General features: G+C 35.0%; 1 protein-coding gene and 1 long non-coding RNA gene across 2 annotated transcripts; one reads left to right on the top strand and one right to left on the bottom strand.

The window, feature by feature from the left end:
* The first annotated feature begins 393 nt into the window (after positions 1–393).
* On the top strand, positions 394–7,667 carry LOC106754682 (serrate RNA effector molecule). Its single transcript, XM_014636734.2, has 12 exons — positions 394–1,025; positions 2,014–2,138; positions 2,305–2,347; positions 3,691–3,765; positions 3,868–3,942; positions 4,070–4,117; positions 4,302–4,370; positions 4,503–5,306; positions 5,393–5,438; positions 6,611–6,864; positions 6,969–7,151; positions 7,455–7,667. Exons 1-12 carry the CDS (start codon positions 625–627, stop codon positions 7,513–7,515), a joined length of 2,184 nt encoding a protein of 727 aa, XP_014492220.1. The 5' UTR covers positions 394–624; the 3' UTR covers positions 7,516–7,667.
* A 69-nt stretch (positions 7,668–7,736) lies between these two features.
* On the bottom strand, positions 7,737–9,464 carry LOC106754676. The gene is made up of 3 exons (XR_001375325.2): positions 9,210–9,464; positions 8,902–8,976; positions 7,737–8,824 (listed from the first exon to the last, which is right to left on the bottom strand). It is a non-coding gene; the product is annotated as an uncharacterized LOC106754676 (long non-coding RNA).
* Positions 9,465–15,250: the final 5,786 nt, after the last annotated feature.

Genomic DNA, 15,250 nt, shown 5'->3' with positions numbered 1-15,250 from the left:
TTATATTATCTTAAAAATATAACAGAATCAATTGTTACTTTATAAGATATTATTTATAAATATATTAAAAATATTTTATAATATTTTAGAGGTATCTACAGCATTAATCAATAATTTATCATTAATCAAATGTTCTATAATTTTTAACACTGGTAACGGTCTTTCTTGCGTGGCTGAATGATGATGAATTTCCAAAATGAAATGCCCAAATTTGATATATATTAATTAATGTAATTAATATTTAAGAAAGAAAGTCACGAGCACTTAATAAAAGAAAATCACGACAGATCATTTTATTTTACCTATATTTTTTACATTAAATTAAAATGTGTGAATTTATTTATATGTTTTTTGAATTTTTAATAATTTAATAGGTTCGTGGCAAGCTTCACTCAGTCTACCGTGAAAACTGCGAAACGTCGTGAGAAGGAATAAAAAGACTGAAGAAGCAGTGTCTGCGAAAACGCTGTGAAATAAAACGCAAAAGTTATCATCGTCATCGTCTTCTCCAAATACAAACCCCATTTTCACTCCAATTCCTCACACAAATCGAATCTTTTCACACTTTCTTTCTCTCTCACTTCCTTTCTCCCTTTTCCTAAATTTAGGGTTTGTCAAATTCCAATGGCGGAGGTCATGAATGTGCCTCCAGAATCCCTCGACAAATCCCCATCCTCCGATGCTCCCCCTCCTCCTCCGCCGCCTCCAGCTCCGACTCAGCCATCCCCTGCTGCGGATGACCTCCCTCCCCCGCCCCCGCCGCCGCATTACCAGCCCCGGCGAAGAGACCGCAGAGACGACAGGGATTTCGATCGCCCTCCCAACCGTCGCGGCGATTACTATGACCGCAACGCGTCGCCGCCTCGAGACAGAGACCGGGACAGGGACAGGGATTTCAAGCGCCGACGTAGCCCGAGCCCTCCCCACCGCGACCAGCGGTATTCTCCGGCACCGCGGCGTTCACCTCCTCCGTACAAGCGGTCGCGCCGGGGGAGTCCTCGCGGCGGATATGGACCTGATGATAGGTAGATTTTGTCCTGCTTGAGTGATTTTGAGAATTGAATTTCATTTGATTGACTTGCTTAAACTACTTGTGCCTTTAGAATTCGACATCTCCAGGAAACTCTAGAAAATGAAGTCAATCGTTCCTTGTGTTAACTGCTATTTGGTGCAAAAATAACTTTTTGTGAAGTGTTAAGAATCAATTTTTAACTAACGACAGTCATAGTTGTATGATTGTCGTGAATAAGGTTTTGAAGTGTGGTTGCGATCATGGTTTCGTCAAATATTGTGGGAAATTTTGAAGGCGAAGATTCCAATAACCTTAATGTTTGGCTGAAATTGAGGTCGTCAACTGTTTCTTGGAACCTTGAATGTGAGAAAAGGGTATTTAAGAGAGCAATGTTTCTGCTGATAAAAAAAAAGAGAGAGAAATGTTTCTGCTGATAAAAAAAATGAGAGAAATGTTTGAGAGAGCTAAATTTATATTTTCATGGATTTTACAAAACTGTTTTTCGCCGCTTTAATATTTTTCTTTCATGATGTTGCAATATTTTTTCCTTCTAATAGGCTGTGGACTGTATTTTTTTTAATGTCTTAGTATCATTGGAATCTTTTATATGAATGATATAATTGAAATTATAGTTATTGTTGTATCTTCTAATAAAGCTAGTGAAGCTGGCGGTATACTACTATCTGTCATAGTTTCTTGTATGTCAACTGTTGAATAATATCATTTACTCTATTCTTACGTGAGTAGTTGAGAATGAATTGTTACGCATGAAGGGATTTAGTGTTGCATATGGTTTCTTGGCATACTTTCTTTCTCTGAGAAGTGTAAGACGTGGTAGGATATTGTTCTGTTCTTCTCATGTTATGATGAAAATCTTTGTGATAACAGGATGACCTGTTTTTGTGTCTCTTTGCTAACTTACTTTACTTCTGCTTCATCCAATCTATTGCCTGCATCTTTTTGTGTCCTTTTTCTTTAACCACATCTTCTGGTTATGGCAGACATGGTTATAATTATTATGGTGCTTATGAACGGGGAATGGGTGGAAGAGGTGGTTATGCAGATGAGAAGTCCTATGGTAGGTTTGGACCACGTTCTGCTGGGGGGTATCAGAATGGGATTTCTGGTATGTCATGACTTCTATTAAGTACAAGCATTTTTTTATATCCCATAAATCCCATTTTATCTATTATCAGATTTCATGATTTCTTTATTGCATGTTATTGCCTATGTTGTTTGATGAATTAGCTTTTATGTTTTTGATCTTGGTAGATTTCTTTTTACTTTTGCAGATGTGGAATCCAATCGTGGTTATGGAGACATGCCAAGCCAAAGGTCAGCTTTGTAATTTTTCTGTTATCCAAATCTAGTTAATAAATATTGTTTACCATTGGTGTGCTATTAAGGGGTTAATGAATACTGGCTAACATGTTAACTTCATATTTGAAAGGGTGGCTGTAATTGAAACTATTTGACAAGGCCAAGATGAGATATCCCTGTTGAGATTACCCTCTGCAATAGATTTGGTGTTAAATATATAAATGATGAAAAATAAAATAAAAACAAGCTGGTTTTTTTTCTAAATTTTTGCAAAAGCATACTGGAAATGATAATATGAAATAACCAAACATCCCCGTTTATTTTGTGTCATTTTTAGTTACAACAGTTTCACTGTGGTATTGTTCATCTCTTTTTGTTTTAGCCTTGTCGTAGTAGGTATTCTTAAGATTTTCTACTGCATCTCTCCATGGTTATGTTAGCCTATGGCCTGAAACAGTGCATATTTCTGCATGAAATTTGATAAAGCCACTTATAATTTGATATCCAATTTAAGTACCACTTTTCTGAACCTGCCCCCTAAATTAGTTGATATCCAATTTAAGCACTGATTTTCTTGACCAGCCCTGTAAATTAACCAAACTAAATTATTAACAGTTTGCACAGAAGTTTTCATAGCTCCTTTTACTTGTAATTTGATGTTACCTTCCAAGTCGAACTGAAGATCTGTACTATATGCTGCTATTGACATTGCATGCTCCTTGTCACATTCAAAAATAATATTTTATTACCTTGGATAAAAGAGTTTCTCATTATGCCATCTTTGAACATACTGTATCCAGTTTACCAGAGCCTTATTAGTGTTGTTAGAGGGTACGAGAATCAGTTCTCTGCTTGATGATTAATATCTTTGTAGATATTGTTGGCTTTTGGTATAGCAACCGTAATTTTAAATTGCCTTCACAAATTGCACCACTTATAGCTTTAGGTGTCGATCTTAGTTAGCATTTTTGTACTTATCAGCTAATGGTGGGTGAACTGTTGCTTCAGCTGTACAAATTGAAATTTCTTGTACATATTCCTTAATTTGCTACCTCTCGGTCCTTAAGTTTTAGAGTACTCATCACATTAGTCTTGTCTTACATTATTTTTATGATCTTTTTCTTTAACTGTATTTTCATTCCACTTATTGTAGAGTTGTTTTCTGTGCTCATTACTGAACATCCACTTGTGTACCATTTCTATACTCGAGTCTCTTCAACTTTGAGTTTTCTTAAATAGTTAATATAACACACGATTATGCCATTACTTGTTTAATGACTGTATTGTCTTTATTTCACTCTGACAATAAATTTTTCAGACAATCATGTTAACATTAAGATATTTGTGAGTCATATCAGGGAGGGGCTGATGTCCTATAAGCAGTTCATTCAGGAGCTTGAGGATGATATACTACCAGCTGAAGCAGAGCGTAGGTAATTTCTGGACAATAATATCTTGTACATGTTTAAGTGTTCAAATAATCAGCCTTTTTAGTGATGCTCATTGATAAATGGCTTTTGACTTTGATTATCTAGGTATCAAGAATACAAATCAGAGTATATTTCAACCCAAAAACGAGCTTATTTTAATGCTCATAAGGATGAGGAGTGGTATATTTGTTCTTCCTGCTTAAAATTGTAGTTCAATCTTTGAAATGTTTACTGTGGAAAGCACAAGTGACCATATTTTCTCAAGTTCAATTGATATAATGTTCTTACCATTGATTTTTTACTTCAGGTTGAAGGACAAATATCATCCAACAAATTTGCTTACAGTCATTGAAAGGCGAGTTTCTTTATCAAATTTCTGTCTAATTAGGCATTGTATATATTGTAATATTAATATTTGGTGGGCCATTTTTGTTTTGTTTTTTCATCTTGGGATGGTCACTAGATTAGGCTGGTGGATTAATTGCTTTTATCAAGACGTTTAAATTTGAATGAATATTGTCTGGTTCATGATCTTATAGGAGGAATGAAAATGCTCGACAGCTAGCAAAGGAATTTTTGCTTGATTTACAGAGTGGAACATTAGAACTGTATGTCCTTGTCCTCCCTTTTTCTCTTGGTCTCATATATGTCTGTCTTTCTCTCTTCTTTACCACTTCATTCTTTCAGTATTCGTATCAGTATCAATCAATAATACATAATTTGTATCATGTTCAATGCAGAAATCCTGGTTTGGAGGCCTCTGTATCCAACAAATCAGGGCAAGCTAGTGAGCCAAATTCAGAGGAGGAAGCAGACACTGGAGGCAAACGAAGAAGGCATGGAAGGGGACCTAATAAAGAAAATGATTTCTCAGCTGCTCCAAAGGCTCACCCAATCAGTTCTGAACCAAGAAGGATACAAGCAGATGTTCAACAGGCTCAGGTCCTTGTCCGTAAGCTTGATGCTGAAAAAGGGATCGAAGATAATATTTTGTGCAGCAGCAGCGATCATAATAAAAATGATGACAAGGCACACAGTGGATCTGTGGGCCCCATAGTAATTATTCGAGGCCTAACATCTGTTAAGGGGTTAGAAGGTGTCGAGCTTCTGGATACACTTATAACTTACCTTTGGCGGATTCATGGTGTGGATTATTATGGCATGATTGAGACTAATGAGGCTAAGGGCTTTAGGCATGTGAGACCAGAAGGGACGGGGCATGAAGAAACAGGTAAATCAGGGTTGGACTGGGAGAAGAAGCTTGATTTATTTTGGCAAGGAAGGCTGAATGGTTTGGATCCCTTGGAAATAATGACTGCTAAGGAGAAGATAGATGCTGCAGCAATGGAAGTATTGGATCCATATGTTAGAAAAATTAGGGATGAAAAGTATGGATGGAAGTATGGATGTGGAGCTAAGGGCTGCACAAAGCTTTTTCATGCTGCTGAATTTGTTCACAAACATCTGAAGCTCAAACACCCAGAGCTTGTTCTGGAACAGACTACCAAAGTACGAGAGGATCTCTACTTTCAAAATTACATGAAGTAAGTAATTAAAATGGCTTCTGTTATCAAGGATTATTATTCAAATTTTGGTGAAATATCACTTATATTGGCCTTTTTTGTTGCAGTGATCCAGATGCTCCTGGCGGGACACCCATAATGCAGCAATCTCAGGTATACTGCTGTTTTTGCTTATAACATAAGCATATTTCTAGAAAAAAGACATGAAAAAGATTTGCATGAGTTTAAAATACCATCTTTATGGTTGGGTTGTGAGCATAATAGACAATCAAGTGTGATTGTGGGTTGCCAGCGCGAAGCAACCCCTGCAGCCCTATGGCAATCATTGCATAGCACCTGGCTCTGTCAGACATTGTGGTGCCATTCATGGAATATCGCAGTGGCTTGTGGGCTTCCCAGCCCTCCATTTGTGCTGTTGCTGATAAGGCTCTGCTAGATTGCTTCCTTGGCCATCTCTAAACTGCCTCTTTCTTTCCATTTCTGATCGCATACTTCCATCTTCATCTTCCACAGAGACATTTCACTTCATAGATAGGGGTAGCGCTAGATGATGAGCCTCAATTTGAGTCCAACAGTCCCTTTTTAAGTGTAAAACATAACATGTAATACATATACACACACACACACACACACATATATATATATATATATATGTATGTATGTATGTATATATATATATATATATATGTATGTATATATATATATATATATATATATATATATATGTATGTATGTATGTATATTATAGTCAACTAAAGCATTATACAATTATAAGAAAAAATATAATTGTATCGAAATATCTAAACTATTTAAAAGATAATATATAATATAATAAACTAAATAGTATTAATAACATAATTTATCAATAACATAATGTTAAGAAAAACATCTAATAAGTTAAAACGAATCTTAAAATGTATAATAATGATTAATAGATAATAGTATTAAAAAATATAGAAACCATTTAGAGCGTAATATATAATATAATAGTCTAAATTGTCATAGTATGTTATATAATACAAACTATCAATAGTCATCTCACTATTGGTATCCTGCTTGTGTTTTCCCACTTCTATCTACTATTGACTACTGTAGTTGAGGGAACCTTTTGGCATTTAGGTTCTGGTAGTCATTTTTTGTCTGATTGGCAAGAATTGTGGATAAATTCTGCACAGCATGTCAAATAGTGAAGTTTTCAAAATTTCCTATAATATATTATGTTTGCTTGAGTGTAAATAATACAGTGAATCAAATTTTAAGATTTATGAGTTAAGGGTTGAGTTTAGGATTCTCATGTTTCTTTATTTTATGTTTTCAAATTTTAGAAGGACAGACCCTTAAAGCGAAGATTAGGTATTGAGGGTCGATTGAGAGATGATCGTGGTAATAGACGAGACCATGATCGGAATGACAAAATGAATGGAGATAGGCCTGATAATTCCCCATCCAGTGAAAGACAGTCACTTGATGTGGGAAACCGTGATGAAGCAATGTATGATTCTTATGCAGGGCCAGCCATACCTCCATTTGCCTCAGATATACCTCCTCCACCAGTGTTGATGCCTGTACCTGGTGCTGGGTAGGTTTCTGCTTCTCATTTTCTTTCTGGTTTAGAATCTGATGTACTCTGATATTATAAGTCTTGCTTAGTGATTGATTGATTAAATAATTTACAACTCACAGGCCTTTGGGACCCTTCGTTCCCGCTCCTCCAGAAGTTGCAATGCAGATGTTGAGAGATCAAGGAGGACCAACATCATATGATGCCTCTGGAAGAAAGATGCGGGGTGGCCCTCATTTGGGTGGTGCAGCACCAATTATTGCTGTTCCTCCCAACTTTAGACCAGATCCTCGGCGGATGCGAAGGTAACTCTTGTTTAGATCTTTCATCTGGACTTCTCTCAAATAACATAAGTTTTTGTCTTTTGAATGCGAAATCCATTTTTATTTCCTTTTTATCTATGAATAGTATAACTTACATGATCATCTGATTAATTCATGATTTGATATTTTTATATTTTTCTTTTGTTTGTTGAAAGGATATTCGTTTTATAGAGGAAAAATATTTTTATTTAATTATGTTCATACTTTTTTTAATTTTCAGTCACTATATATGATAATTTGTTTTTGTTTTTTGGGGATTAATCCTATTATTTGGTTCTGGAACAGTTATCAAGATCTGGATGCCCCAGAGGACGAGGTTACTGTTATAGACTATCGGAGTTTGTAGTCGATTTTTGGTGGATACTGATAGACATTTTATTGAGGCTATCTATTTTGGTGATTTATTGGAGAAGTTTGTGTTACGAGGAATAGACTTTAACTTGTAATACATTTTAGATATTGATATGTATATTTTTTATACTAAATTTTCTTCTAATATAATTTTTTGGGTTGACCATTTTCTTTTTAATGCAAAATTGATTTTGTTTAAAATTTATTTTCAAGTGAATATAACTGGCAAAAAAAAAAAATGCCATTTATCATATCAGTCAAATTTGTTTGACAAGATTCACATCTATGATTTTATCAAATTAAAAAATATGTGTTTTAGTGATTGTGATATTTGATCACTTTTGTAGGAGGTACATCTAAATACGTGGTATTTGACCTAAGATGTCATGTTAATGTTGTTCGATGAATAAGTAAAGGTGTCATGACTTGATGCTCACGAATCTATCTCGCTCAAGAAAATTAGACTCCAGTCGTTTCAACCCATTTTAGTGTAACATATTCTCTTAACATTATAAATTTTTAAGTACTTGTGACCCATTAACACTGTTTCAAGGTATTTGAGTAGAAATGAGAGTATTCAGTTATGGAGCCCACCGGTCAAGCTTTCCTACAACAAGACATGACATTTGAGAGGAAAGCCAGCCTAGCTTATCTTCCAAGTTCCAACCCGTGCCTAGCTTATTTTAGTACATCATAAACACATTATGTTTTTAACAAGATGGGTCTTTTGGAATGTAATTTGTATACATAATCGATTATAGGCCAACACAATCCATTGTGAATGAAATTATTATAAAAATTAATTGTGAATATTAATAAATAAGATTATTCTTCTTTACTCTTATTTCCACTCTTTTTCAACTCATCCAAATAACCTCACTTTCTACTCTAATTCTCTTCTTTTTTTATTTTTTAATTTTTTTTTTTCATTTTCTACCATCTAAATGAAGCACAAGGGAACAAGTGTTTATCAGACACTCCTCAACTCATCTCACATGCATAAACAAACTTTCACAAATAGTTCAATAAATTTTAGGAAACCACAAATCAAGTTTAACAGAACAATATTTCTCAAATTAACGAACACATAAATAGTTAGCTCCGATGCAGTAATTCAAGGTTAAAAATAAAATAAAAGCTAGATGCTAAAGATTCAACAAAAACACAGGTAAAATGAACATGCTGAAGTGCGTCTACTGCAACTTCAACAACAAACTTCTGAGTCCGGAAAAGAAACATCATATTCCTACCTCCGATTTCAAGTCTTTGTTTGTCGTGAAAGTGTAATACTCGGAGACCAGAGCCTACATCAAACTTCAGTTCATGTTATATGCCATCAAAGACAACATTACAACAAACCAAAAATGCAAATAAAAGTTACCAGGCTGGTGCATGAATTTTCTAGCAGTATGTTATTGAACTCTTCCATGGCTTCAAATATAAAAAGTTAGGTTCCCTATAGCACAAAAGCCAAGGACAAGATACTGACATTCATCATCCTTACCACCAGACAAAAACAACAAACTTCAACCAACGTCAACCCTCTCAACAAATAAAGTCATAATCTTTTCAACTTATTCGTTTTCAAAATAAAAATTAAGAAAAAAGGATTATTAAATAAAAGGGGAAAAACCACCAGAGCAACGAAAACCGGAAATAAGTGAAATGGAAGGGGAAAGAAAATAGAACCTGGAAGAAGTGAAGAAGACGAATAATATTGCGGTGGTTAACAGAGGACAAGAAGTTCATCTCGCAATGCAAACAAGCTTTGAGGCGGGGGTTGAGTTTGGAGAGAAAGACCTTCTTCACCGCCACGTCTCTGCTCCGCTCTCCACAATAGGAAGTATGAACCCTCTCCGTTGATAGACTTAAAAACCTGTTTTTGTTGAAGAAAGTTTAAGTTTGAATCCAACTTGATGAAAAATTACTTTTACTAACGTTGAAGAAAAGCATAGCATGTCTGAAAATTTCTTCATATATCTACTTGATATTAATATGATGTAGATATATTTAAAAAGAATGGTTCATAATCTGCCAGTTGTTTATATACTAAATTATTTCATTATCAGTTTTTTGCTTAAAAGAATCTGACGGAAGACGAACGTAAAAGTTGCAAAGTCCCACATTGAACAGTTAACGGAAGATACAGTGCTTATAAACCTCTGACATTCAGAAGGAATTGCCGAGTTAGGTAGCGCTAGCTTGTAACCCTAGCAGGAGCATTAAGGTGATGGAATTTGTACTGTTAGTCCGAGTGTGGTGCCTATGGCAGCCTGCTTTCCACTCTTTATAAGAAGTGGAATCTTCTTTCTCCCTTATGGGAGTAGAGAAGGTCTCCTCTGTTACCAGAGTAGGGACGTTCGTTGATGAGGCATGGGATGACCCATTGCTCTGCTACATCAACCACAAACGAGGGCATTTGAGTTAAAACAGGACGGGTTGGAACAGCTAGTTCTGCTACCCACACTAAGCGGTGTTGGGAAAATTACAGCGGGAGCTTTGAATCACCATTCAGGTCTTCAAAAACACAGTGCTTGGACCATCATCTTTTTTATATTTTAAGCCTACAATTCCATTATGCATGAGAAAGTATATCCATTTTTCATTGTGCAAACATGGATACCATGTTCTGGTCACTTGTTGTATACAAGGTCGTGAAACTCAAATATTTACGTAAATTCGTGGAAATTCGATATACTTGATTAATAAATTTGTTAGAGTTTATTTTATATAAAAAAATTATATAAATAATATTTTAATTCAAGTAAATTCATAAAATTATATAATTTTAAATAAATAAAATCATAAAAATATTGTTTATATAAATATTATAAAATATAAATTAAAACATAAATTATTGTAAAAGTGGAATCCTCTAATCATTGAATTTAATGGGTTTTCAAAGAGTGTATCATAGGACTTTTTATAGAACTTAAATACAATGCAACACTTTACTTAACAAGGCACACAACCAACCAAATAGTTCTTAAACCAACTTAAAAACAGTGTAGAGATGAACTTAAAAACATAAGAATTTGTGAGATGATGTCCATTGCTGGCTGCGAAACAGAGACACATGAAGAGGACCACCACATACAACGAGATGGCTGCGAAACAGAGACACATGAAGAAGTCCATTTTTCAGTCATGCATTGACTCTGACGTAGTATCGTGTGCATACAGAGGATTAAATAAACGCAAGCAAATGAAGGATAATGGTTCATAATCTGCCAGTTGTTTATATACTAAATTATTTCATCATCAGATTTTTTGCTTAAAAGAATCTGACTAAGCCGGCTTTGATCACCACCTTTTCCAAAGGTCCCAAAGATAGTGCTCGAAACCTTCACCTCTTTATATTTGAATATCACTGTACTAATTTTTCTCTAACACTAACAACTTTTTGGTAAACTGAATTTCGTAATTGAAATAGTTTAACTAGCATCGCAATTTTAACCACTTGCTTCCTCTACCAAAATTTCTCTTTAACTACTTTCCTTTTGAAGGCCCACATCTGACAGTTAACGGAGGATCATATTCTTTATAAACCTCTGACAATCTGAATGAATTGCCGAGCTAGGTAGCGCTAGCTTGTAACCCTAGCGGGAGCATTAAGGTGATTGAACTTGTACTGTTAGACCGAGTGTGGTGCTTATCCTTGCCGGAAGGTCTCCTTTGAGTAGAGACGTTGATGAGGCATGGGATGACCCATTGCTGTATTACATCAACAACAAACGAGGGCATTGAGTTAAAACAGGACGGTTAATATTCCGCTCTCAGCGGAGTAGGCAAAATTAAAGCGGCAACTCTGAATAAACCACCATTGATTATGTCTTCAAAAACACAGTGCTTGGACCATCACTTTTTTTACCACGCTTGGGTCTGGGAGCTTGTAACCCTAACGGACTAATAAAGCGGGGAGTTCTTTCCCGCAACCATCCGACAAACCCCTGTCAAGGGATCAACTATATCCATTTTCCATTGTGAAAACAGTCAATTGTTGTATACAAGGTTGCGAAATTTGATTAGTAAACTTGACTTTAAAAAAAATTATATAAATAATATTCTAATTGAAATAAATTCACAAAATTATATAATTTCAAATAAATAAAAATATAAAATGTTCATATAAATATTATAAAACATAAATTATTATAAAAGTGAAATCTTCTAATCTTCCAATTTGATGGATTTCTAAATAGTGTATAAGAGAACTTTATTTAGAATTTAAATACAATCTACACTTTCCTCAACATAGACACACAAACATCCCAATAAACAGAGGCACATGAAGAGGCACGCGACCATAACTGAGAATGAGATGGTGGGCGATAATGAGAGAGGCCCTTGCGATGGCCGACGAGGCACTTGTAATGGTCAACGTGCACGTGAGCAACGACAAACGATGTATGAACGATGATTGAAGATAAGGCACAAAATTGTTATCTGTGATGCAATTTTGATACTAAATAAACTTTTTTTGACTTAAAAGCTTGTTTGAACTCTTGTTTTTAGTTTAGTTTTGTGGATAAGTGAATCAAAGTTATACTTTATAATTTTATCACTAAATTTCTTTAATTTTATAGGTTATTATGCGTATGTTTTGGAAGAGGAGTAAAAGTATCAAGAAGTCGGAACTCAAGAGGGATAGAAAAAGTACCAAAGAAGAAAGCTAAAGAAGGCACATTGCGCCTGGTTTCCCTTTTCTAGGGCCCTCAACGCCACATGTCACGCAAGAAGCCTGCTTTCCCCCTTCAAGGGCCTCCAGGGGTGATGTTCATGCACCAGCTATGCCGTAGAGCGCTAGCCAACTATGTCAGAGAGCGCCTGCTTGCCCTCTAAGGGGTGCTGAGCGCCACTTCTCCCGCAGTTTCGCCTGCTTGCCCTTAGTTGGGGCATTGAGCGCTGACGTGTTGGGATTATGGGCCAATTTTTGATTTATTTAAGGACTTGCTCGCCTTAGGGTTGGTATCTTTTGATGGCTAAAGCATAGAAACACATGTTTCGTCCCTTTGGAGGGAGATTTGGGATGCAGGAGCTCTCCTATTATCTTTCTAGGATTTTTATGTCACTTCCATTCCATTGTACGGGGAAGATGTAGCCTCTAAAATTTCATGTATTTGAATATGACCCTAAACTATTTTATTCTTCTTTCATTAATTGTTAGTGATTTTCTCCTTTACTCAATGCTTGTTATATTTTGATCACTCATAGCATGATGTTTGACTTTCTTTATTATTGGGCAATACCTAGAAACCATGATTTGGAGAATTTCACCCAAAAGAAATATTGCCTAGGGATAAGGATAAGATGTTTGGTTGTCTTAAGCTTTTGTTCGTAATGTAGAATTGATTATTAGGGATGCAAGGGATTGTGGTCTAATAATTAAGGATAGGCTTTTTACGCTGAGGGATCGGGTTCTAAGTAATTTAGAAAGTGATGTTAATAATTTAATGAAGAAGATGAACTCTTATATGCATGAAAGTAAGGAAGGTGAAATCTAAACCCCAACAACATAATCATCTCATATCATCAACATCATTCATTCACTCTTGTGTTTAGCCTCAATTGATCAACTTTTACATTCTGTTATTATGTTTATTTTTATTGCATTTAAAAACCAACAAAATGATTTTTCAGTCTTTATTAGTTAAGGTATTACACGATTGTTTAGTGCCGTGACTCTTCTGGGATACGATACTTGGTCTTACCATTTATTATTACTTGATACGATTTGGTACACTTGTTGAGGTCTTAACAATCCCAAGAAGGAATGATGGAAGAGTGGCTTCGAGAAGTGACCGAAGGCGTGATGCAACTCTTGCGAAGCTTCCTCCGACAAGCAATACACAACAAAATGTCGACAAAGCTTTATATCGAGAGCTGACTCGAAAGAAAACTACTAAAATATGAAGAGACTTAAGAAAATCCTAAGATCTAAGGTTAATCGGTGGAAAACCCTAGAAACACGAAGGAAACCCTAGAATGATGCATAAACCCTAAACTGACCGATTAATTGGTGAGAAATGGAGTTTAATCGGTGGAAATGTGATAGATCGAAGCAAAGGAGAGTTCAAAGGTGGAAAATGGAAAATGATGTGAGGAGAGGTGTTCAATCGGTCCAAATATGAAGATATGGTGGAAAGAGGCTGTGACAAAGGAGATGAACCGGTGAAAGTTGGAAGAGATGCGTAAAATGTGGTAATGAAGATGATTACCTCTGACGCGTGAGATGAGAAATGGTAAATGAGGATGTGGTAAGGCACTGATGATGCATGCATAAAGAAGAAGTAGCTCTGCTGAGGTGAGCCACACAGACGAAGTGGATTGATGGATAAAGGCGTCGTGGAGGAGAGAGAAGCACCGTGGAATTTTGGAAAACGGAAGAGAGAGTGTGCTTGGAAGGTGGCTAGAGGAAGTCTTTGGACTCTCTAACTTGTGACTTTCAAGAGAGAATTGTTTCTGGTTTCAGAAAACTCAATTCTCATTAATCTTAAAAGTGAAAATTATAATAGAGGATTTGGGTATTTATAATAACCCATGCTCCTTGCAAGCTAAGCTACGTATACAATGAAATGTAAAATACAAAAAAAGAACACTAGAAAAGATACGTCAGGCAGGATTCCATCAAGCAACAAAGAAGATGAATCGCAAGAACAAGAGCATGGGCTGAGTGAATCACAAGAGAAGAACAAACGAGCTTTATCACTGACCTTAAATCAGAAAACCTAATCTATCTAATCTGGTGAGCCAAAAAATGACTTCATTTTACATTTTAAAAATTTCTTCACAAACTCGTCAAATCGGAAAGCAAACTCTGTTGGAAAACAGGTTGACTTCCTTATTTCACCAATAGGGGGGGATGAATTGGTGATGTTTCAAAAACACTTTCTTTTCGCAATCTTCCAATCAAAGTATAAAACTTTTTGAAATTTCTTGAATTGCAAGCAATCAGAATAAGTGTCAACACCCAATTTCGTCCAGATGACTAAATAATGAGACTTGGTTTTTATTGTTGTCCTATTTCATTCATTTTCTTTCATTTTTTTTATTATTTATTTTGTTTTTCTTAATTTTATTTTACTATTTTGTTTTAAAAAAAAGTAATTAAAAAAAAAGGAAACGAAGAAAGAATAAAAAAAAAGCAAAAAAGGAAAAAAAAAGGAAAAAGAAAAGAAAAAAAAGAACATGAAAAACGGAAAAAAGAGAAATAAAAAAAAGGAAGAAGAGGAAAAAAGAGAAAAAAAAAGGAACAAAAAGAGAATAAGAATAAAAGAGAAAAGAAAAAAAAAAGAAGAAAAAAGGAAAAAGAAAAACAAAAGGAAAAAAGGAAGGAAGGAAAAGAAAAAAAAAGGGTGCACGTGAATAAAATGGGAGAGGTGCTACAAGAGATGAATTGGATTTGATTTTCTTGGAAAAATGCCCATAAACAATTAATATTAATGCATGACAGATCACTTTAGAATATTTTTGAAATTTTGTTTTATTTGGTAATAATTTGAATCAGCATTATGGTAATGATTACAAGAAATAATTAAAAATAATATATTGATTGTTGTATTCAATTTCTTCCTAAAGAGAAAAATATTATTTTAATTTGATTTATTTTTCTTCAATCAAGACCATTTATTTCCCTATTTTNCTAATTGACAATTAATTCGCCATTAAGGCAAGATCACAATAATATTACAAATGTGTGTATATAAATATGCACCTGGTAAACAAGAAAA

Source organism: Vigna radiata, unplaced genomic scaffold (genome assembly GCF_000741045.1).
Source record: "Vigna radiata var. radiata cultivar VC1973A unplaced genomic scaffold, Vradiata_ver6 scaffold_209, whole genome shotgun sequence".
NCBI lineage: Eukaryota > Viridiplantae > Streptophyta > Magnoliopsida > Fabales > Fabaceae > Vigna > Vigna radiata.
The sequence above is the reverse complement of the archived record's forward strand: the minus strand, read 5'-3'. Positions and strand labels throughout refer to the sequence as shown.

Bases quoted from the DNA above. Each gene is read 5' to 3' on its own strand.
- LOC106754682 (XM_014636734.2), top strand. From the start codon at position 625: ATGGCGGAGGTCATGAATGTGCCTCCAGAATCCCTCGACAAATCCCCA. The intron at 1,026-2,013 runs GTAGATTTTGTC...TGGTTATGGCAG, and splicing joins GGATATGGACCTGATGATAG to ACATGGTTATAATTATTATG. The intron at 2,348-3,690 runs GTCAGCTTTGTA...GAGTCATATCAG, and splicing joins GGAGACATGCCAAGCCAAAG to GGAGGGGCTGATGTCCTATA.